Source organism: Rhinoraja longicauda, chromosome 11, assembly GCF_053455715.1.
Source record: "Rhinoraja longicauda isolate Sanriku21f chromosome 11, sRhiLon1.1, whole genome shotgun sequence".
Lineage (NCBI taxonomy): Eukaryota > Metazoa > Chordata > Chondrichthyes > Rajiformes > Arhynchobatidae > Rhinoraja > Rhinoraja longicauda.
The window spans coordinates 37,570,515-37,596,371 of record NC_135963.1 but is presented as its reverse complement, the minus strand read 5'-3'; the positions used below and the strand labels follow the sequence as shown (position 1 = coordinate 37,596,371).

The window sequence follows — 25,857 nt, the reverse complement described above, 5'->3', positions numbered from 1 at the left end:
TGCACCAATCACTTCTTTCATACCATCTTCCCAAAGATGTTGCAATGTACTCTTACTCTTAACTCTACCTCATGAGGTTATTACATTATTGTACTCCACTGTTCTTTTGCACTATAATCTTGTATCATTGTGCTGTTTTGCCGTTGTATATATTGTTATATGTATTAATCCTCTTTGCGTAGTCTTTACTCTGTGAGGTTCATGTGAACGAGGGATTTCATTGCACACTGGTGCACAATATATGGCAATAAAAAAATATTAATCTGAATCTTAAATGGCATTTCAACAGATTTGTGGGATATATTAGTACTGTTTACGAAAATTGCTGCAAAAGAAGAGATTTTCATTTGCAAGATTCACAGAACGGATGAGTCGGTTTTAACCACAAATCTGTTGTATTGCTATTGCACTGCACTGAATCAGCGTGTAGAAGTAAGGACATTTTGTATCATCAAACCCAGTGCACCCATGTCTTCTTAAAAACCTAGGAAGGAAGTCATCAAGTCTATATGATTCACTGTCATTTATTCCCGCTATTTTCTCTACTTTATCTTTTACTAGTGTTTACTTAAGTTTCACACTCTTTAGACTCTTGACAACCTACTAGTTCCGAGTACTCTCATAACAATGCTAATCTTTGTTAGCTCTTCTAGTGTATTATCCACCAGCATGCTATCTTGTATGTCTGCTTTGAGGGACCCATATTGACTTTCACCAATTGCATCATTTGTATCTGTAAGTTGACACTCATGAAATCTTCCTGTATTTCTTTTTGATTTACCTTAATTCTGTCTTCCCCTGCTTTCTCATCTCTCAGTCATTCTTTGCTCATTTATAAGACATTCCCAAATTTCAGACATTGAAACTTATTTTGGCAGCCATTTAATTCGAGGCCAACCTTGGTTTCATGTTCCTTGGAAAGATGAGAACTGTTCCTATAACTAGTCTCTGGGGCTTATGTACCGCAATAAATTGTAATCTAGCCAATTCACCGTCATCCTAAAGTTACTGAAAATTGCAAAAAAAGTGCTGATGCAGGAAATCTGAAATAAAAACAGAAAATTATTGGCAACAATGCCCTGATGCTGTGATCAACAGTTTAAGGTTAGTATTGGGGACAATAACCTATTCCCACTATTGTTAGTTATTAAATTATTCCCAACCATTATTTGCCTCATTTTTTAGTTCTTCACTCTGCTATTATGTTTCTACATACTATTCTTTCTGAGATAGAATCCTATCTCACTACACATTTAATCAAGGAGCCCATGCGTTAGATTACCTTTTGGAGTGTACCCATGTGACAGTTGGTGGTGTTGTGCTCTGTGTGTGTGTGTGTGTGTTGTTTGACACCTAGACTTACAACAGATAATGGCAGAATATGTTTTGATAAATGTAAAGTTAAAAAAAAATGCTGGAAGACTCAATGGGTCAAGCAACATCTGTGGAGAAAATTGACAAATAACATTTCAGGTCAATACCCTTCTTCAGAATGAAACCAAAACATCATCTGACCATTTTCCTCCACAGATGCTGCCTGACTCGTTGAGTGTCCCCAGCAGTTTGTTTTTCACTCAATATTCCAACATCTGCAGTATCTTGTATCTTCTTGATAAATATGAAAGAGGACTGGGGAAATGTAAGTTGACCAGGGGCATTTATGTATTTGCTAGTGTTACTGACTTACTAATGTTATATTTACAATTCCTAGGATCCGATCCGTTGCACTAAAGATGGGACTTGGACAGAAGACTTTACTTTGTGTGACCAAGTGCATGGAGAATGCCTGCCCCCTCCAGAGCTGAACTTGGTGGAGTATCTATGTGCTGATGGCTACGCAATAGGTACTGAAAATTTATATAATTCTTGCATAGATTCTTGCATAGATTCTTCCAGGATCACAGATGCTAAATGCAAATCTATTTAAACATAAATATTTTATCAAAGATTGTGCATCACCTTAAATTCGATGCCAAGCGTTATAGACAATAGACAATAGACAATAGGTGCAGGAGTAGGCCATTCAGCCCTTCGAGCCAGCACCGCCATTCAATGCGATCATGGCTGATCACTCTCAATCAGTACCCCGTTCCTGCCTTCTCCCCATGAAGCAGATTCTTAGAGTACACAATGAAAATTACTCAGAGCTGTGGATGAAGCCCATTGACCATCTCTTTCTAATCTGATCTGTTGCTTTTCTGACAGATACCAGGGGATATGAGGAAAGACATGAGGAAAGTGGGCCTATATGCGTTGGAGTTTAAAAGGATGAGGGGGGACCTCATTGATACTTACCGAATAGTGAAAGGCCTGGATAGAGTGGATGCGGAGAGGATGTTTCCACTGACGGGAGAGTCTAGGTCCAGAGGCCATAGCCTCAGAATAAAGGGATGTACATTTAGAAAGGAGATGAGGAGGAATTTCTTTGGTGTGATTGTGGTGAATCTGTGGAATTCATTGTTACAGAAGGCCGTGGAGGCCGTCATTGGGTATTTTAAGGTGAATGACAGATTCTTGATTAGTAAGGGTGTCAGGGGTTATGGGGAGAAGGCAGCGGAATGGTGTCGAGAGGGAAACATACATCAGCCATGATTGAATGGTGTAGTAGAATTGATGGGCCGAATGGTCAATTTCTGCTCCTCAAACATGAACTTATGAAAGATGTACACAGCATTATTATGATGTTACAGACACTCGCTGAAAGGTTTTGGAAGCTGAATCAGTCTAGGCTTACAAGAGGGAATTGGGTAAACAACCGAGGGCAATTACTTCCAAAGACTTTGATGAGTTCAATGCCCTCCATCAGTGTTGTAGCAACTCTATGAAATTAAACAATCACGCTGTTTTTGCAAATTGGTCTTCAGAGAGAACAGAACATTTGCTTTGGCAGAACAGTAGCAATCTTATTTCCTCTAGTGAACGAGCCTTGCACACATGTACCTGTAGAAAATGAATAAGTTAAGCCAGCAATCTCAGCCAAAGTAATTCATTTGCCACCAAGCTTTATAGCTCGTAATTTGGACAAATATGTCAGCACCACTGTTTCTTGCCATACACTATGGTTGGACTCTCCCTGAGATATAGTCCCACTGATGCATGAGTAACTCTGCTTTTGAGCTGTTGTTTGGTTCTCAGCATGATGTCTTGGTGTTGTGCATGTTCCCACCTCAAATCTGACCATGCACAAGATCTTTTAGTTTAGTTTAGTTTAGAGATACAGTGTGGAAACAGGTTATTTGGTCCACCCAGACCATGCTGACCTGCGATCCCCATACACTAGCACTATCCTACACACTAGGGCCAATTAACCGATAAACCTGTACGTCTTTGGAACGTGGAAGGAAACCGGAGCTCCCGGAGAAAACCCACCCAGTCACAGGGAGAACATACAAACGCTGTACAGGCAGCACCTGTTGTCAAGATGGAACCCGGGTCTCTGTTGCTGTAAGGCAGCAACTCTACCGCTGCGCCACCATGCCGCCCCTTTTCTCTGTAGTTGAGAGAGAAGAAGCAAGCAGACAGCTTCTAAAGACAGGAAGATGGAGCGAGCGAGACTCAGTGTTATTTGGGGTCAGATGCTAGGCCAACTTTCTAAGCTGCATAGCTGGAGGTCTCCAAGTACTCATGGGGGAGCAATTCATTACCAAATAGCAAAAGGAACTCACTTTGATAAGCTGCAGTCAAAAGTGTTTTATGGTCATATGTCCCAAGAAGGAACAATGAAATTCTTACTTGCAGCAGCACGACAGGTATGTAAGCATACTATTCAGTAGATACAATAATAAACAACAAAAGAAGAGTGTGGGAGAGAAAACCAGGAATATGTTTGACAAAGAGAGGTGTAGGGAATAGTAATAAATCCATGACTCGAAGGTAATTTTTGTAGCCTGCATGATTGAACTCGACCTTTAATACTGAACAGTTCCGTTAAGTAGTAGAGGCAAGTAAAACTAATGTTGTAGACTTTGTGGGTGGTTTTGGAAGATTTGGTACTTGTGTCATCTGGGTTGATAGATTGCCTAGGTAGAGTGACCTGAATCTGTGGAGAAACTGGGAATGACTTGTTCAATGGAGTTTGCTGAAGGGTTGTGAAAGTAGATTTTTCAAGTGAGTGTTAGAACGAGGTGGACAGGAAAGGAAGTGATGTGATGTGATGTGCTATCGTGACAGGAGGAACAGTTGGATTTATAAAGCCGTTTTCAATTCTGAATGTGTGGGGCAGTAACAGCAAGGCAGACAACCCAAAGCCACATTGTGACACGTCAGAATGTGGCTGGCAATGAAAAGCAAGTGCGGCACTGAAAAATATTTTGCAGTGGGGAAATCCCTGGTCCAGGGGATTAGATATGCATTATGTGCACTTGCAGCTGTGAGTTCTACTTGATATATTGCTCTGCAGGTCTCCAAGATCATGGATATTGCAAGTGCCCAACACTTTGGAGGATTGGGAACTTTCAAGTGTTGTATTATTTTGTTGGAGCTAGCCACATAGGAGTAGTTTTGTAAGAAATGAAAGATTTTCCAGAATACTTGGTATGAATTATTCAAGTATTTGAACGTTCCAACGTTCCACAGAATCTTGCATATATTTATTGCACTGTGGACGTGGCATATGTACAACAGCTGAGATTTTTTTGAGATGCTGTGACTAACAGAGGTTTGGCGTCTACAAACACACATTTATCTTTATTAAGTTTCAGATTCAACCTTACAGTAAATTGTAGTACATTCCGAAGTCTTGTCATCATGTTCCTCTTTGGATGAACCCCATACTATTATGTCATTTATCTATGTGTCACCACCTGTAAAGTGCTCATTGATTACACGTGTGTTTTTGTGATATACTTTCCAAACTGATGTAATATCAAAAAGCAAGAAAGTCTACATTCCAAAAGACTGCTGAATATGTCTAACAATCCGAATTGATTGCCAAAACCGCCAAATTAATCTAATTTGTATTATTAGATATTTGAACCTTTAAATATTCCTGTTACCTATTCCATTTTAAATTTCTAAGTTTGTACAAGATTAATTCAGATTGTGCCATTTTTATTTTGAGACTTACAGTATCTGTTATTCTTTGGCTCAACCTGCGCAGACCTTTTTGGACATGGTGTTGGTTCCCACTCTGAAGGAAGTTAGACCCTCTTCGCCATCTCCTTCACCTTCCATAACCTTTGAATGGTTACCCAAGTCACATTGAATGTTACTACTGAATCTGCTTCCAACTTTCAGGCAGTACAATTGAAATCATAACACATAGCTGTGTTTAAAAAAAAATCTCATCTTGCTTCTGGTTTGTATGCCCATTGCTCTGAATCTGTGTCCTTTGGTTACTGACACTCCTGCCAGTGGAAACAGTCCATCTAAGCCACTTCATCTAAATCATTCATGATTTTGAACACTTGCTTCTAAACTCTGAGGAATATAAAGCAGATTCTCCGTAAAACTGAAGACTTTCAACTTTGGCACTGCTCAAGTAAGTCTCCTGTGAGCTTCCTCTAAGAACTTAACATCATTCGTCTAGTGTTATGTCCAGATTTGGACATTTATTCCAACTGAGGCCTAACCGGTGATTTATGAAGGCTTTGGACTTTTTTTGCTTTGAGACTCCATGCTACACTTTTCAAAAGCCAAGGAACTCTTGTTTTCCTGACCAACTTATTCTGCCACCTTCAAAGATTCATGTCTATACATTCTCAAGATTCCCTGTCCCTGCAGTCCCTTTAATAGTTTAAGATTTATGCAATCTGCATTCCAGAATATACCACCTCACACATTGAGTATTATCTGCCATGTGTCTGCTCTTTCTATCAAATTTCATTTTTAATTTTTCTTATTATTGCGACTTTGCTTTTCCATATGAACTTACGTCAGAGGTAACTTTTTTTAACAATCCAGTTTAGTTTAGTTTAGTTTAGAGATGCAGCACAGAAACAGGCCCTTCAGCCCACCGAGTCCGCACCGACCAGCGATCCCCACATATTAACACCATCCTCCACACACTGGCAACAATTTACATTTATACAAAGTCAATTGACCAACAAATCTGTACGTCTTTGGAGTGTGGGAGGAAACCGAAGATCTCGGTGAAAACCCACTTGGTCACAGGGAGAACGTACAAACTCCATACATACAGCACCCGTAGTCAGGATGGAACTCGGGTCTCTGGCGCTGAAAGCGCTGTAAGGCAGCAACTCTACCGCTGCGCCACTGTGCTGATCCCGATTCCAGTATTCTTTGGAAAGTAGCCCACAGTTCCCACAAGGAAGTAGAAGTTAGCTGCAAACTAAATTCCTGAGTAGTTTTCACACAGCGGGTCTTTGTAATGACTACCATAACATTCTGGTATCTTAATGTTCAATGCATTCTAGTAAAATTCAGCTTTTAACTCTCTTCAAAAAGGCCAACAACTGGTTAAACCATAGATAACCTGTATTAAACCGATGGGTGGAACAGTGGTGTAGTTGGTAGAGCTGCTACCTCAGTTTTAGAGTCCAGGGTTTTGTCCTGTCCTCGGGTGCTGCCCGTGTAGAGTTTGCATGTTCTTCAGGTGACCACGTGGGTTTCCTCTGGGGGGGCTCTGGTTTCCTCTCACATCCCAAATTCGTGTGGATTTGCAGGGTAACTGGCCTTTGTTTAAAGAAAAAATACCCTTGTGCGTAGGGGATGGATAAAAAAACAGGATAACCTGAAACTAGTGTGACAGGGTGATCAAGTTGGCAGAGATTCATTGTGCTGAATGGTCTTGTTTCCAAGCTGTATCTCTAAACAGAGACTAGCTTTAGATGAGTTTATAGTCACTTGTCATAAATGAAACTGAATTAAAGCCAGTTTTTTTCTCATGCCTTATCTTTGTCTTTTCTTTTTCACTTCTCCAAACCTCCAGGAAGCAGCCTGGTTCCCATTTGCATTAATGTGCTCTTGATTTCTGCTCTATTTTACTCTCTCTTTTTGGGTGTAGAGGGAAATCTAGCTGAGCAATCCTTTCACTTCCTCGTGTACTGGTCAGTGGCTGAAACATGTACATTTTGCGTGCCACTCATCACTCAATTGCAACTTTGGTTGCAAGCTTTGATTCCACTTTATGTGAGCCATACCTGGTATAATTTCATTGAAATTAATGCTTCTCCAATTGACTTTTTTTTTTTAACCTTTATCTTTTTTTCATCATATGATATTGTGATTGCTGTCTTTTAGATCTTCCCCCACACATACATATATGGGTCATGACACAGAACAATGTCCATCATTTGGCTAAAAACCCCTGATAATAACGTTCTGAGAGACATGTACAAATTTATGAGGAGCATAGAATGGGTAGAACAGTAGTAAACCTTTCTCCCTGGCAGAGGTGCCTATGACCAGAGGCCATAGGTTTAATGTAAGATGAGATTTAGAGGGGAGATAAGGAAGAATTTCTGTACCCTGACATTTTTTGCAGAGACGTTATTAACATTCAAGAAGTCTCTGGACAAGCACTTAAATTGTCATTGCATCGAAAGCTATGGAATCAAGTGCCAGTAATTGGGATCAGTATTTAGTTTAGTTTAGAGATACAGTGTGGGATCAGGCCTGTCAGCCCACCAACTATAAACACTGCAGCCATGCCATCCTACTTTCTCATCCTACACAGGAAGGATTATTTACAGAGGCCCATTAACCTACAAACTTGCATGCCTTTGGAATATGGGAGGAAACTGGAGCACAATGAGAAAACCCACGTGGTCACGGGGGGAATGTACAAACTCTGTGCAGACAGTCCCCTTAGTCAGAATCGAACCCAGGTCTCTGGCGCTGTCAGACAGCAACTCTATCACTGTGCCACTGTGCGGCCCAGTATGGATGGAAACTTGATTTGGTACTTGCATATCTCTGCAATTTCACACATAAAAATATTTGTTTTAATAATAAAGTCATTAAATGCAACTAAAAGATGTCGTAATTGCTTTGCGCTTACACACCTCCCTCCCAGCTGTTCTGCAACAAAGGTTTAGCTGGAAGATGACAGAGGATTCAACACATTTGTGCTCCTTGGGAACTCCGCATCAGAGCTAAGCCAGCGGTTACGGTACTTCTACCTTTGCTGGAGTCCTGAACTTGACTGGATAAATGGCAGCAGTTTCGCTGTGGAACTACTGACATCTTCCACCAAGTTAAGGCAAATTATTTTTTAAAAATAGGCAAAGAATATGATGGTAATGTGGAGCAAAAATTGGAACTGGAGGAACAGCAACTCGTATTCCACCAGGGTAGCTTACAAACCAAAGGTCTGAACATTGAATTGTCCAATCTTGGGTAACTTACCAACCCCACGTCCCCAATGTCTTCCCCCCACCCTTTGTTGTCCCCCCTCTTTTCTCTGTGCCTCAACTGAACTTGCACCTTTGATTCCCTCCCCTCCCCTCCCCTTCCACCTACGTTGCTTACTCTGGCCTCACAATTTGCAACTATTCTATCCTTATCTCACACCTTTAGACTTTTCATCTCTGGCCTTTGTCCAACCATTGCCTATTAAAAGCTCCACTAGCCTGTATCCATCTATCACTTGCCAAGCTTTGTTCTGCTCCTTCCCTCTTCCAACTTTGTTTCACACCCCAACACCTTGATCAGTCTGAAGAAGGACCCTGACCCAAAACGCCATCTCCAGAGATGCTGCCTGACCCGCTGATCTACTCCAGGACTTTATGTCTTTTTTTGTAAACCAGCATCTGCAGTTCCTTGGTTCTGCAAAATATGTTTTTGTTTGTTTTGATGTCTGCTGCGAGATCATGACGACTTGATGTGCTTCACTGTTTCAGGTTCCATGTGTGTCCCGTCCTGTGTGATACCTCCCAGTGACGTGGTGGTTTTGCCCAGTAACGTAACTGCTGACACGATGGACCACTGGATGGAACCGCCCAGAGTGCAGGTAAGGATTGCTTTCTGAAATGAGTCGGTGTGACTGGCAATGATTGTCGATTGCTTTGCTGACGAGAGATGCTGGTGGACTTACTAACCGAACAAGGGTTTGACATATCAAAGCCTACTTGGGCTACTTCAAACCTCAAGCAAGTTAATATGTGGCTGGTTTAAACATAGACAAAGCTGGATAAAGTGTTAAATCTGTTGGCATTTTTAGTCTGAAGAAGGGTTTCAACCTGAAACGTCACCTATTCCTGTTCTCCAGAGATGCTGCCACTGGATTACTCCAGCATTTTGTGTCTATCTTTGGTGTAAACCAGCATTGGCAGTTCCTTCATATGCATTATTATAATGATTTGATAGATTTGTTGCAATATATTTTGCTTACAAGACTGGTAAAAAATAGAAATTTCATTGAAGACATTTGGAATCTTATTTTCTGTGTTATTGGCTCAATCTCATATTCTGTCTTTATGATATTTTTTTAATGTTGGAATAGATTGTTTTCGGAAAGCAACCAAAAACACTGCACATGTTAAACCATGAGTAGTAAAATGAGGTGGAATATTTAGCTGCCAGCAAGATGCATTAATGCTAAGCGTACACGAATACTCATACAAGATATATTAGGACTAATACTAACCTGATGTATTCTGGGCAACCACAGTTGGACAGGATAGAGTGGGATTTTTCATTTTCCCACAGCCGTGCATAATCATCACACATTGCAGTTGGGCTGACAACGTGTTCAGTTAGCTTGCTGCCCCATGCTTTGGTCTGTTGGACTCCAAGTGGAGGTGAACCAGAGTTCAAGAATCTATCGACCTCAGCCTTGAATTTGTTCACTGACTGAGCGTTCTTAAGAGTCATGTGTCAAGAGTGCTTAATTGGCGTTTGTGCCGACAGTGGTACAATGGGGCGGCACAGTGACGCAGCAGTTGAGTTGCTGCCTTACAGCACCAGGGACCTGGGTTCAATCCTGACTACTGGTGCTATCTGTACGGAGTTTGCACGTTCTCCCTGTGACCACGTGGGATTTCACCGGGTGCTGCTGTTTCCTCCCACACACCAAAGACATACAGGTTTGTGGGTTAACTGGCTTTGGTAAAATTGTTAGTGCCAGCTTACAGGGTGATCACTGGTCGGTGTAACCTCGGTGGGCGCGTTGTACCTATAAAGTCTAAAGTCGAAATTAAATTCTTCCCTGCAGCAGCCCAACAGGTCTGTAAATGTAACACAAACACATAATATAGAATAAACAAAAAGTTAATAAATTAATAAGCACAAATGCACGTGCAAAAACCCTTATGTCCTTAATGCAACCAAAGACAGTCCGTAGAAATTCATAGTTGAGGTTAGCGTTGTGTAGTGTTCAAGAGCCTGATGTTTATTGGGAAGAAGCTACTCTTGAAACTGTTAATCACCTTTATCAGTCAGCTTTTCAGACTCCTTTATCTTCTGCTGGATGGTCGGAGTGAAATTAATGCATTCAAGAGAGAGCTGGATAGAGCTCTTAAGGATAGCAGAGTCAGGGGGTATGGGGAGAAGGCAGGAACGGGGTACTGATTGAGAATGATCAGCCATGATCACATTGAATGGCGGTGCTGGCTCGAAGGGCCGAATGGCCTCCTCCTGCACCTATTGTCTATTGAAAGCGTGGCTAGGGTGATGTGGATCTTTGATGATTTTGACTGCCTTTTTTGAGGCAGTACCTCCTGTGGATCCCTTCAATGGTGGGGAGGTCAGCACCTGTGATGGACCGGGCATTTTTCACCACTCTTTGGAATCTCCTTCATTTCTAGGCATTCGAGTTGCCAAACCAGGTAGTGATGCAACCAGTCAAAATGCTCTCTACCGTACCCATGTAGAAGTTCAAGAGAGTGTTCATTAACATATCTAATCTCGTCAATCTCCCCTCAACTGTGGAGAATTCCATAAATTACTTTTCTGAGTGAATGTAACTCTATGGTTTTTGCTTGGCTCTTCCAATTAAAGAAAAACCCTCTCTTTGTTCTTTCAAATCATCTCTCAACTATCTCTGGGGATAGACACAAAAAGCGAGAGTAACTCAGCGGGTCAGCCAACATCTCTGGAGAAAAAGTGACGTTTCAGGTCGAAACCCTTCTTCAACAATCTCTACTCGACAGAGAGCAATCTCAGATTGTATATTCTATCACCAAAACTGAAATCCCTCACCCCAGAACTAAATGTTTTCTGCACTCCCATCAAGACACTCACCAATGTTCTTTCTAAAAGTGCAGTAACCATTACTCTAATTGCAGCTAAAGCAACATTTGAAAAAGTGTTTTGACATTAGTCCCTTACGTTTGAATTATTCCTGTCTGGTTATGAAGCCGGGGATCATTTTAAAATCTCTCTTTCTCTATCTTGCCATCAGTACATGGATACCCTCTCGTCTTCTCCAGCCATTTGTACACACTGCTCTCTTCAATGTTACACCCTGATTCCCATCCCCTTGCAAAGGCAGTTGAAACCCTTCCCAATTGCATTGGTCAACTATCCACCTCACCTTGTTGAGGTGTAACCAACCTTGCCTGAGCAGGTCCCACTTCCCCTAGAACTGATCACAACTGATTGAGCTTGTGTTTTTCAACCCCCTTTAAGAGGCCAGGACTTCGGCCAACCATTTGGATTTATTCCCATGGAGATCCACTACATGATTGCTTTTAAGAGCCAGGGAGGGATAAGAAAATGTTCTGTCTTCTTGGAATCATTAACCTTGTTGAGTCTGTATACGTGTATGGTGTTATATTGTAGGACGTAGAGCGCTGCAGGATAGGAATACGAACCACTGCCATGAGTATATTTCTGGGCACACATTCATACCCCGTCCAGCTAAGTGTTGCTGCCAGAACTTCAGTTTAACTTTGTTCTTTCATTTCCTGCATCCCTTACAGATTTCCTAGAACTATTTGCAGGCTTTCTTCCGTCCCTCACCACCCTCGCTCCTTCCAGCAAAAATACACTGGCCGATACTCAGTAATTAGTTTGTACGGTGCATTTAAGATTTGGAGTTCGGTTCTGTAAAATCATCGTATAAAAGGTACCAGGGATCCCATATCCAATTTTTTCTGGTCAGTCCAGCCTGTTGGAGCCGAACTTGTATGTTATTCCTCTGGAAGGCACTGCATGGGATTGTGAAGGGTCAACAACCCTCGAGAGATCTCAGGCCAACCTAGAGTACAGGATTATTAGTCTATCGCCAAGAATTGTCAGTAAGGAACTGCAGATGTTGGTTTATATTGTAGATAGACATAAAAGTAATAGGTAAACTCCACACAAACAGTACCCTAAGTCAGGATTGAACCCTGGTGTCCGGTGCTATGAGGCAGCGGCCCCACCAGCTGCACCACTGTGCCATCCCATAAATTGTTGACTAGTCAGTGGTGTTCGATGAACGAAGTCAAATGATGGAACTTTTGAGAGTAAATTTATCCAACACGGTTAGCCTTAGATTTGTGCCAAAGTGCTGGTGATGGCTGTGGTTCAGGGCTTGCTGAAACCTGATTGTTTGAGGCAAAGCTCAGTGACCTGTGTAACTGAATCCCATCCAATTCAGAAGAAAGGAAATGGCTGCTTTCTGTAGCACAGCAGGCAGTGGCATTTGGAATATGAAATAAGTACAATATAAATTACTTGAGCGCAGGGTTATAAATCATAGTAAAAGGGGCCAACTTTATGCTAGACCTGCAGATCAACAAGAGAAGTTCTTCATCTGTAAGCGTTTGTTTTAAGTAATGTTGTCCATTACATTTTCACGGCTTCTGATAGAATTCACAGGAGCAGATCTGTTTTATTGTTGGACATGCCTTTGATTTTATTCCAGCTTCCTTTCCTCCCTATTCCTACACAAACTAATCCTGATAGACCCCATTCCACCCTTCATCATTAGCTTTGGCCTTCTCCAGGACCATTTGGAATCAGACCCCATTGCACCCTTGGTCCAAACATAGACAAAAGAGCTGATTTCCAAAGTAGAGGTGCAAATGAAGCTGTTAATAGCAGGGCAGGATCTGACTATGTAGCATCAAGGAACTCTGAGAGTCAGGAGGAATCAAGAGTGCAACTCTAAATTAGCTTAAGTTCTGGTAACATAGAAAGAATCCAACTTCCTCCCTATAAATACTACAAGAGCAGGTCAGAGTCTGCGAATCTGGACTCCCCACGGTCTACCTTATTTCAACAAGACGCAAGTCAGAACATGAAGGAATACTCTAGACTTCAGAGAGTCATAGAGTTTTACAGCATGGAAACAGGCCCTTTGGCCCAACATGCCCACACCGGCCAACATGTCCCATCTACACTAGTCCCACCTGCCTGCTTTTGGCCCATATCCCTCTAAACCTGCCCTAGCCAACTTTGGACATCAACTTCATCCAAACTCAATAAGTCCAACATGGTCCAGAATAAAGTGAACCTTCTATCTAACACCCCACACACTAGCTCAAACATTTCTTGTCCACAAAGCGCACTGCAGCAACTTTTCACAGCTTCTTTAAGAGCGCTTGTTGAACCCTTGAACATTTTGGCCTCTACCACCTTAAAGGCCAAGTGCAGCAGCTGCATGGAAACACCAACAACTCCTAGCTCCTATTAAGTCACGTAATGTCACTGGGTTTAAACCTTTGAACTCCCATCCCCAGTATCACGGTGAGTGTACCTTCACGAGGGCACCAATGATTCTTAAGACTTTAGACATTAGATACAGCATGAAAACAGGTCCTTTGGCCACAGAGTCACAGCTAACCAGCGATCACCCCACATACTCACACTATCCTATTCACGAGGGGAAATTTACAATTTTACCAAAGCCAATTAACCTACAAACCTGGATGTCTTTGGAATGTGGAAGGAAACCGGAGCACCCAGGGAAATCCCACGCGGTCTCAGGAGGAATGTACAAACTCCGTACGTACAGCACCTGTAGTCAGGATCGAACCCGGGTCTTTGGCGCTGTAAGGCAGCAACTCTACCACTGCGCATGATTACAACCGAGCCAATTACTGTGTATAGATACATGATAAGGGAATAACATTTAGTGCAAGGTAAAGCCAGCAAATAAAATTCATAGAAAGAGATTTACAAATACACATTTGTCTTTATTTATGTGATATACAATCTCTGTATTTTTTAAAGAAATAATGCTGGCATGTTTTCTTGCAGAGTATTGTGTGCACAGGACTGCTCCAGTGGTATCCAAAACCCCAACTCGTCCATTGTATCCAGTCGTGTGAAGTAAGTTGCTATATTCCATTACAGCCACACAGTCCCTTTGCCATTCTGCTGTCTTTCCTTGAAGATTCTCTGGTTGTCTGCTTGCCGGTGCCATCTCTTTCTTGAGTATTACCATGTACAGTACTCCTTTTCAGTCCTACTCCTTCCCTATCCCAGCAATATGCGAAGGTGTGGTGAGTGAATAACATGAAGATGTATACATCAACTCAGAGTATTGAACACAGCTAGAAGTGCAATGGAATTAGAATCTCCCTGCAAGGTTAGAGACAGAAGGGACAAACTTGGACATTTATCCTACAAACTAATTCCATTGGTTGAAAAGTGGCCAGTGTGCAATTATTTAATTCATCTCTATTAATCAATACAAAATATCATGCACAATTATTTTCTATAACTTGGTGATTTGTCATCTGCCAGTAAAATGCAAATATTGTGTACGAAAGACAACATTTAAAATAGAATCATCTTGAGACACTAGGAACTGAAGATAATGGTTGCCAAACAAAAACATAGTGCTGGAGTAACTCAGAAGATCAGACAGCATCTCTGGAGGACCCAAAATGTCACTGTATGCATGTCCTCCACATATGCTGCCTGACCCACTGAGTAACTCCAGCACCTTGTGGGTTTTTTTCAGGGTAATCTGGAGTTTGGTCAGAATTACATTTGGGAGGTTAAAAATCTATAATAATGTATTTTCTGGGCATTTAGGAATGGAGCTTGATGGTTTAAGTGGCCTTGCCTTCTCTCTGGCTCTGATGTATCAGAAAACTGCATTTTCAGTGAAAGGTGTCAAGTAGGGATGCAGAATGTGATTAAATATTGTATAAAATTCCACAGCACCTTTGTGCATAATTCTCTTCTGATGTCCAATTTGCGATCTGTTCTTTCAATAGAATTTGGAGACAGAGTTTGTGTTTCATAAATCTGGGGAAATTAAGAGGTCTTTGGAATACTCAATTTTTAAGCACAGTGTTATATTCTCCCAGGTTTATCTCGATTCTGCTAATTATTCTTTCAGTCTATATATAATTCAGGCAATCTTCAATCAAAGGGTTGTGTTTTGGTTACTGGGATTTCATACAATATCTTTCATTCAAGTGTATATCTGTTTACTAATAAATGTAGTAATTTTGCTGCGATACTTCCTGGAGTCAAAAACGTTCAGGAGGAACATAGTCATGGAATCATACAGCGTGGAAACAGGCCCCTCGGCCCACACTGACAAAGATATTCCATCTACACTAGTCCCACCTGCTTACGCTTCGCCCATATCCCTAAGAAAGTAACCTGAGTAATTATTTCTTAAACACTGCAATAGTGTTCAACTACTTCCTCTGGCAGCTCGTTCCTTATACCCACCACCCTTTGTGTGAAATACTCAAGGGTTGATGGCAACTTCTAGGATATCAGCACGTGCAGTAAAGTGAAGCCCAATATCAATCAACAGAAGTATTTCAGTGTACCATGAAAAAGTATTTTTCATTTTGTAAAGGTCATTCCACTCCATCTCAAATCTTCTGTGGCTTAAAAAAAGCTTGTTTTCAGCTTTGGCACAGAATATGTTGAGTTGTTTTACTGCTTCTGTTCTCCTGTGTTTTGTTTTCTATTCTGCTAGTTTCTTGAATCTTCCAGGAAATCTTCGCAAAGACAGTAATCAGATTCACATGGAACAATGTGCGGCCCAGAAGCCCAGTAGTATTGCCTTCAGTTCCAGGAATAATAATTGCCGATGTGAGTAGAACTCGGCAGCTTGGACGAAGGGAAGCTTCACCTTCTTTTGTTGCTCGAGAATTGTATTGTTATCTCTCCCAAACGAAGCAGAATGAACTTGGCCTCGCTCTTCTCTGAGCAGGGTCAAGTGGCTATTTGGGACAGAGTCAAAGAATGTTGTCAAGTTGGAAAGGGTCAGGGAAGATATGCAAGGATGTTGCCAGGACTTGAGGGTCTGAGCTACAGGGAGAGGTTGAGCAGACTGGGACTCTATTCCCCAGAGCGCAGGAGGATGAAGGGTGTATAAAATCATGAGAGGAATAGATCGGGTAGATGCAAAGAGTCTCATGCCCAGAGTAGGGGAATCAGGAACCAGAGGGCGTGGGTTCAATTTGAAGGGGGAAAGATTTTATAGGAATCTGAGGGGTAACTGAGGTGATGGGTATTTAGAACCAGTTGCCGGAAGAGGTAGATGAGACAGCGATATTGGCAACATATTTAAGAAGCAATTAAGCAGGTACATAGATAGGACATGTTTAGGGCCAAATGTAGGCAAGTGGGACTAGTGTAGATGGGACATATTGGTCGGTGTTGGAAAGATGGGCTGAAGGGCCTGTTTCCACGCTGTATGACTCTATGACTATGTCACTCATTTACAGCTCAAAAGACATTTTAGCCCATCTTGCTCCAAAGTGAAGCTACTTAGGTTGCTCACATTTTCCACCTCTAGTCCATGGTCTTGTAGACTATGGTTTGTCAAAAGCTCATCCAGGCTGACGTTGTTTTCTTAACTCCATTGCAACCCCCTGGGGAAAACAGCACCGCTGTGTTTTGTTTAGCTCACTGAGTAAAATACCCCAGGAATTCAACGAATAAGGAAATATGAGCAAACCAGACAATATCATTGATCAAGAGAAATTATGTCATTAGTTTGAGAATGTAGCCTCCCATTGTAATTACGGTAATTTTGTGCATGAACAAGAAAATCATTCACTCATAATAAGTTATGATGTTTAGTGTGGTTTGTGCAGCGAAACAAAAATGTTATGTTAGTTATTGGTGTACTTACAGTATAATATGACATGGGTGTTACAATGAGACATATCAACAATTGCCTTTCTTCTGGTCTGGTCACAAGCAAAAGGAGAGGACTCAAATTAATATGGTATTTTATACTCTCTCATGGTGTCTTGAAGTAAGATAAAGCCAGGGAGGTACGCTTGAAGTGTAGTCACTGCTATCTGCTACTATCTATCTGCATTTCTTCTGCAAGTTGAGTATAGGAGCAAAGAGGTCCTTCTACAGTTGTACCGGGCCCTGGTGAGACCGCACCTGGAGTACTGTGTGCAGTTTTGGTCTCCAAATTTGAGGAAGGATATTCTTGCTATGGAGGGCGTGCAGCGTAGGTTCACTAGGTTAATTCCCGGAATGGCGGGACTGTCGTATGTTGAAAGGCTGGAGCGATTGGGCTTGTATACACTGGAATTTAGAAGGATGAGGGGGGATCTTATTGAAACATATAAGATAATTAGGGGATTGGACACATTAGAGGCAGATAACATGTTCCCAATGTTAGGGGAGTCCAGAACAAGGGGCCACAGTTTGAGAATAAGGGGTAGGCCATTTAGAACGGAGATGAGGAAGAACTTTTTCAGTCAGAGGGTGGTGAAGGTGTGGAATTCTCTGCCTCAGAAGGCAGTGGAGGCCAGTTCGTTGGATGCTTTCAAGAGAGAGCTGGATAGAGCTCTTGAGGATAGCGGAGTGAGGGGGTATGGGGAGAAGGCAGGAACGGGGTACTGATTGAGTGATCAGCCATGATCGCATTGAATGGCGGTGCTGGCTCGAAGGGCTGAATGGCCTACTCCTGCACCTATTGTCTATTGTCTATTAACCCTATCCTAACACAATGCTCTGTACACCATCCCTTTCTCTTTTTACACCACCTGATGTACACATGTATTGTTTGATTGGTGACCTGTCCTTTGTACACCATACTTTCCCTTCCAGCAGTAGGGTGGCACAGTGGTGCAGCAGTAGATTGCTGCCTTACAGCATCAGAGACCCGGGTTCAATCCTGACTACGGGTGCGGTCTGTACGGAGTTTGTACGTTCTCCCTGTAACCTGTGTGGGTTTTCCCCGGGAGCTCCGTTTTTTCCCACATTCCAAAGACGTACAAGTTTGTACAGTGGCTTTGTAAACTTGTAAATTGTCCTTGTGCGTAGGATAGCATTAGAGTACGGGGATCGCTGGTCGACGCGGACACGGTGGGCCAAAGGGCCTGTTTCTGCACTCTATCTCTATACTAAAAACAGTCATTCATTAATGCTTGCTTCCAATATAAACTGAGATTTAAGCCTGCTGAGCGACACTTTTGTAAGCTAAGAGCCAAGTGAAGTCAAATAAATTGAGTAACCTTTAAAATTTATGCGAGGGAAGATTGCAGAGGTGGATCAATGACTGAAATTGTGGTTTAGTTTAGTTATTGTCACGTACACCGAGGTACAGTGAAAACATGCTATCCAGTCAGCAGAAAGAAAGGTTGGTGTCCATCTGCTGACCTCACACACACACACAGCCCACAGGCTGCACTGGAAGTTCTGTTTTTCTCTCTATGGTAGTTGATGGGGATCGTGGTCTTTCTGAATGAACCTCACATGTTTTACTTGCGTGAAATATTCATGTGCATCAGTGGCCCAGACCACGTGGAGGGCTGCGAATGGTCCCAAAGGGAACTGATAGTCTTCAGCTCTACTTCTCAAAGATCATCCAGTGTGTCTGTCATTCTGCACTGGCGTTGCACTTGTGACTTGCAATCGTGACTTGAATGATGGTGGGAACAAGTGGATCATTATTATTGTCCTCTGCCCTTTGACTTGCGTAAATTAGCATCATCTTTGGTGCTGTGGTTTGCAAATGTTGGTGAGATATGTGGTATTTTAGCCTTAAATTCAGACACCATTCTGGACTGAATCGCTGTGGCTTTTGGTGTCAACAGTTCATCGCAGACAGGAGACAAGAAGTTGCCAGTCAGTGCCTCGTATCTCTTTTCAGATTTTTTAGTTTAGTTTAGAGGTACAGCGTGGAAACAGGCCCTTCGGCTCACCGAGTGCGTGCTGACCAGCGATCCCTATGCACTAGTACTATCCTACACACTAGGGACAATTTACAATTTTTTTACCAAAGCCAATTAACCTACAAATCTGTACTTCTTTGGAGTGTGGGCTGAAACCGGTGGTTCCGGAAAAACCCCACGTGCTCATGGAGACAATATACAAACTCCGTACAGACAAGGCCCATAGTCAGGATTGAACCCAGGTCTCTGGTGCTGTAAGGCAGCAGCTCTTCCACTGTGCCGACTGTGCTCTTGGTCAGGCTCTGGGAATTTATCCCCCTTGATGCCGTTTTAAAATGGCAAGACCTCCTCTGTGGTAATGTGTATAGTCTAACACATCACAATTTATATTAAAGTTCCTTTAACTCGTTTAAATAAACTAAAAATACATTGACATATTAAAATTAAATAACGAACTGAAAAAGTAAATAACTTGCCTGCTTCCTCGTGATCTTCAGGCTGGGAATCTTCAAGTGAATGGTAACACTAATCCGAGAGCAGGAGTACAGGGTACATGGAACGAACTGCCAGAGGAGATAATTGAGGCAGGTATTACAACAGCATTTTAGTTTAGTTTGGAGATACAGTGTAGAAGCAGGCCCTTCAGCCCACCGAGTCCGTGCCGACCATTGATCGGACATTTCAGGACAAGCACTTAAATAGCCGATGCATCGAAGACTATGGAACCAAGTGCCAGTAAAAGGGATCAGTATTTTATTTAATTTGGAGATCTCCAAAACATTATTTCGGCCCAGCAAGTCCGCACCAACCATCGATCACCCCTACAATAATCTGTGTTGACTCATTGAACTCAATGGTCTCATGTGCTTGGACTTCAGTTTCTGAGGCAATGTGATTGTGACCATTAATTTCCAGTAGCTCAGGAGCACCACCAGCAGATTCATTGTGGTACTGCAATTCTGGCTACATTGGCTCTTGGAGTACCTTGGTTCAATGCGCCTTGGTACCTTGGTTCAATGGTCCTTCTGCTATCCATATTTCTTCAGGGCAAGCACCTATGAGCTCTGTGGTCAAATAATATTGTAGGGTTTGCTGAAAGATCTATTGTGTATATTGGATTTGAAAAAAAATAATTACCATGCTGAATGGGAGGTGTGAAAGAAAAGAAGCCCACAGAAGTTTTGAATGAGTGTGGATTGTAGGCAGGAAATAAAATTGTGCAGAAGCTGGAAGTCTGAAATAAAACTAGTTGACACTGGAGATACTCGGCAATCAGGCAGCAGCTGCGGAGAGAGAAACAGAGTCAATGCCCAGGCAGAACACCCTTCATCAGAACTGGGAAAATATAGAATCCCTATGTCTTTTACATTGCAGCAAAGGGGCAGGGATAAAGAGAATGTCTGTGCTGTGCTTGAAGGCAAGTGAATTATCTAAATAGCGGAGGTACTGGAATTGTGAACTCAAACAGAAAAACAAACACTGCTGGGACTGTGAACTCAAGACCACTGGAGTTTCTGGAAATCTGAACCAAAAGCAGATGTTGGAAATACACAGCAGGTCACATGGATTCTGCAGAGAGAGAAAAACAACGTTAAGCTTACAGAGGTGCACTTAGACTAAGTTGCCAGCATTCAACCAGTAGACCGATGCTAGAGGCAGTACAATCTGGAGAATGTGAGGGGTTGGGCAAACAAGGCAAAAGAAGGAAAGATAAATGTTAGGATACATAGTTGTAGAGGAAGAGAGTGCTTCCACTGACCCCAGAACATAGCATGCAGATAATGGGGTTAAGAAGGAATAGGATATATTTGCATTAATTATCTGAGCCATAGAATATTCATGCCGGAATGCATAAAAAAGCTCTATCTTACAGTCTGAAGAAAGGTTCGAACCCAAAATGTTCCAGAGATGCTGCCTGACCCGCTGAGTTACCAGCATTTTGTGCCAATCTTCGATGTAAACCAGCATGTGCAGTTCCTTCCTATGTATAAAATACCATTTAGGCTACAATTAGAATACTCTGTGCAATTCGGTGACTGTACTCCAGGAAGTATTGTGGAGTACAAATCACAAGTATAATTGTTTAACATATGGGCTGAAGGCCCGTTCCTGTGCTGTACTCTATGTGACAGCACTAGATGGGTCTAGTGAAGTTTTATCACCATGGGCTGATATAGATTTATTCAGCATGGAAACAGACTTTTCAGCCCAAAGAGTCTGCACTATTCTTCAAGTAATGATTTATACCAATCCTATTAATGTATTCTTCCCATATTCCTATCAACTTCCTTCAGATTTAACCACTCATCTAGAGGAAACACAGTGGCCAATCAGTGATGGAATAACCTATCAAATTCATGTCATAGAAGCAGAATTAAGCCATTCGGCCCATCGAGATTACTCCCCCATTCAATCATGGCTGATCTGTTGTTCCTTCTCAACCCCATTCTCCTGCCTTCTCTTCATAATCTTTGACACACGTACTAATCAAGAACCTGTCAATCTATGCGAAAAAACACCCAATGACGGCCTTGACAGCCGTCTGTGGCAATGAATTCCACAGATTCGCCACCCTCTGGCCAATGAAATTCCTCCTCATCTCCTTTGTAAAGGTACGTCCTTTTATTCTGAGGTCTGTTATTCTGAGATAGCGACCTTATGTACAGTTGGTTGCAGATCTGTTATGAGGGCAGATTGATTTTACTGGACTGCCTTCTTTGGAACAAAGGAAACTTAGGCAGATTTAATTGCAATGTGTATTGTGAGATCTATTCATGGTATACAGGTCAAAACTATTTCCCGTGATGGAGATGAGAACAATCCGGGGGCATAGATTTAAGTTAATTTCGGAAAGATGAGAGGTGTGAGGCAAAATTGTTTTCTTTAGTGAGGGTTTAGGACTTCCTGTCTGAAAGGCAGAATCCCTCACAATATGTAAAAAGCACCTGGAAGGGCTCCTGAATAATCATGAACTACAGGGCTGTGGACCAAAGGTGGGAAGTGAAAATAGCCTAGTACAAACTACAGGAGGATCTTAGCAAGTGCAGCAAGTATGGAAACACATATTTCCATGACATGAATTGGACATTATCCAGTAAATGAATTGGGGATGATTACTTGTATTACACCGGCCAAAATGGTCGCAATGCAACTTTGATGGAGATTTGGAGAATTGTTTATTTGGAAATTGACAAAACAAAGCTATCTGGGTGGGGGGGGGGGGGGGGGGGAACAGTGTTGGAAGAAATACCTTTTTACATGTAAGCTCCCGGCAGTAATCAGACACCATAATCTGCCAATTTCTCCTTGGGCTGGCCATTGAAATGAACAAGAAATCACTTCCATTGATACTTGTGCAATGATGCTCGATTAAACGATGTAACAAAAATACTTCAGTATTTGTAGCTTGTAGTAACTAAAATAAAAACTTCTATTAGATTTGTTTATTTCTGAAAATCCAGCTGCCAAAAATTTACTTTATTATCTTTATTGTAGCGAACATGAAACTTTCTAATCCCTAACTCCCTTTTACTTATTGACAAATAGTTTTTATATTATGTTTTTCTATAACACAAGATTTTTTTAAGAGTGCAAATATTGTGTTATAGCAGAACTTGCAGCTCCATTTTTAGTCCACCAGCTCCATGATGCAAATGAGAATAGATTATATCAGCAGACGCTATAATAAGTGGGAAAAGGCAGCATCATGGAGGTGCAGTGGCAGAGTTGCTGCCTTACGGCTCCAGAGACCATGTTGGATCCTGACTATGAATGCTATCTGCATGGAGTTTGCACGTTCTTCCGTGATCGTGTGGGTTTTCCCCCGGTTCTCCAGTTTCCTCCCACACTCCAAAGACACACAGGTTTGTAGGCTAATTGGCTTTGGTAAAATTGTAAATTGTTCCTAGTGTGAAGGATAGTGCTAGTGTTATAGTGATCGTGGTCGGTACTGATCGCTGGTGGGCTGAGGGGCCTGTTTCCGCACTGTATCACTAAACTAAGTCTGTACAATGGTCACAGTGAGAATGTGGTGCATACTTTAATATAAATCTGTTTTTAATTTGTGAGGTGATTGCTCGTGATGGGAAACATTAATGATAAGAAGAGGCCAAGCCTTTTCTTCCTGAAAGAAAGAAATAGACTGTGTCGGGTCTACATAGAGCAGTACAGCACAGGAACAGGCCCTTCGGCCCACAATATTTGTGCCGAGCATGATGCCCAGTTGAACTGATTTCATCTGCCTGGACATAATCCATCACCCTCTATTCCCTGCACTTCCATGTGTCTGTCTAAAGCCCTCTTAAACAGCACTATCGTATCTGCACCTGCACCACCATCACCCCCAGCAGTCCATGCCACCACCAGTTTCTGAATTTAAAAAACGTGCCCCACACATCTCTATTAAACTTTCTCCCTCTCACCTTAAGTTTAGGTTGAACGTTGCTGATTTTAAAACCATAATACATAGAATTGGGCACAGTGGTAGAGTTGTTGCTTTTACAGCACCAGCGACCTGGGTGCGATCCAGAGTACGGGTGCTGCTTGTACGGAGTTTGTGTATTCTCCCTGTGACTGCCTGGGTTTTCTCTGGGTGCTCCAGTTTCCTCCCACATCCCAAAGATGTGCAGGTCAATTGGCTTCTGTAAATTGTCTGTGTGTAGGATAGAACTTGTACAATAGATGACTGTTGGTTGGCGCAGACATGGTGGGTCAAAGGGCCTGTTTCCAAGCTTAAAACCCTAGATTAAATTCTAAATTGTTGGAACAGGCATCAGAAGTGACTGATGCTCAGACCACGTTAGGTTCTCAAGAAAGAATGGGTCAAAGTTTGGAAGAGAAGGCAGTACCAAGTTGTGAAGGGAACTCTCCAGGGGCGCCAGTGCTTTGTTCCTGGCAAGGACCATGGGTCTGAACCAACTTGTTAGCATCTGTATTTGTGTAAGCTGAATAAAAATGGCAACAAACCGCAGCAGTTTAACAGCAGTAGAGAGGAGTTATTTTGATGATGTGTTGGGGATAAGATAATGATTTCCATGAAGGAAAGTGGGCAAGAGGTTGTCACATTTTGGGTGATGCAATACATTTAATAGCAGTTAAAATATTGTATAAAGGTATTGAATCTCAACTGATTTTTTTTAAATTAAAATTTGGGGGAGTGCTAAAAGATGGAGAGATTTGAGACCACAATGGGCAGATTCAATATGATGTCTACTAAGAAGAAGACACTCCTGATAAATAGTACTCATTGCAACTTAGCGGACATAGGACAATAAGACTTAGAAAACAATTTCCCTGATGGCATTGATAATAACGCAAATAAATCTCTCCCAAATGGAAACAAAAAAAAGGCACAAAGTGCTGGAGTAACTCAACTGGAGTCTTCAGAAGGGTCCCAACCTGAAACGTCACCTATTCATGTAAGTAAAAAAATTACCACCCACAGCCTATACTTCAGCTTCATCTCAGCATATTCACTACATTATCTTTCCAGGCTTCCAACACATCCATTTTAAAATTCTCATCCTCACAGAGATTATGCAGCACAGAAACAAGCCCTTCAGTCCAACCAAGTTCACTCCAACTATCAACTACTCATTCATACTATATCTATATCAATCCCATTTGTAAAACAAATCTCTCCCAGCCTGGGCGACTGTTTCACTGAACCCCTGCGCTCAGTCTGCCTTCACCTAAGCAATCCTGGGTCTCCTCCACTGTCAGAGTGAGGCCCAATGCAAATTGGAGGAACATCATGTCATATTTTGCTTTCAGCTTACATCCCAGTGGCATGAATATTGGTTTCTTTAACTTCCAGTAATCCCTGCAATCCCTCTCTCTCTGTCCCCCACCCGAGTTCTTTTGCAAATTTCACCATTTGTATTCCTTCGTTATCACCTCATCACCAGCCAACAATGGACCGTTGTGGGCTCCACCTTTCCTGAGTCATCGATGCAAGCTCTGCTTTGTTCTGCATCTTCCCATACCTCTATTGTCCCCCTCCCTGACTCTTAACCTGATGAAGGGTCTCGACCTGAAACGTCACCTATACCTTTTCTCCAGAGATGCTGCCTGATCCGCTGAGTTACTCCAACACATCGTGTCTTCTTTTGTAAACTCCAGCACTTTGTGTCTGCTTTTGTAAACCAGCATCTGCGGTTTCTTGTACCTACATCTCCCAAATGGATCTGTCCAGCAAGTGTCAGGTGAGGGTATACCAACAGACTTGTCCATCAATGTGCACTCTGTGCAGTGTGGATGCAGTTAGACAGGGATGGATGAGAGGGACTTTATCCCAATCTCCCATCATTGCTTTACAGTTGCTGTTGTGAGTGCCTTTTAATGGAATTGCTACCTTAAGTCAAAAGCCACCTTAGACCATGCCTCAAAAACCCTGACCTCTACCAGGGATAATAACAAGGAGTGAAGGTTCACGGGACACCATTTAGTCCCACTCCAAGTGGCACAGAATAAGCATTTGGACAAGTGTTGGGATTCCTTCTTTGTCATTTGTTTTACCTCTTTCACAATGATTCAGGAAGGTGAAAATAGGAGAAAGAGTAGAGCCATCGAGTCTGTTCCTTCTTTCATCAAGGTGGGGAACAATCTCCCATCTATCTCATTGTCCATCCATCTCATCCAATCTCCCATCTATCTCATTGTCCATCCATCCATCCATCTCATCCAATCTCCCATCCAACCCTTTGTGCTCTAACCTGGTTGATCAACCTTCTTTGTGGGACCTGATCAAAATTCTTCTCACAATTGGATCAGCTGCTCTCATTTGAAAAACAACTTGGGATGAGCAATTAATATTGATCTTGCGAGCAGCACCCAAATATGGATTTTTTTTAAAAACACTACACCCGCAGAATTTGGGAATAACACCAGCCATTCTTCAGAGAAGTTTAAT

The 25,857-nt window shown here is 42.1% G+C and overlaps 1 protein-coding gene across 1 annotated transcript in view; it reads left to right on the top strand.

Annotated features, from left to right (window-relative positions):
• Positions 1-25,857, top strand: part of pappa2 (pappalysin 2) — a 266,339-nt gene that overhangs the window by 198,921 nt on the left and 41,561 nt on the right. The window contains exons 18-20 of the mRNA XM_078407399.1: positions 1,712-1,844; positions 8,802-8,911; positions 14,089-14,160. Coding sequence (XP_078263525.1) covers positions 1,712-1,844; positions 8,802-8,911; positions 14,089-14,160 — 315 coding nt within the window. The remainder of the gene's footprint in view (positions 1-1,711; positions 1,845-8,801; positions 8,912-14,088; positions 14,161-25,857) is intronic.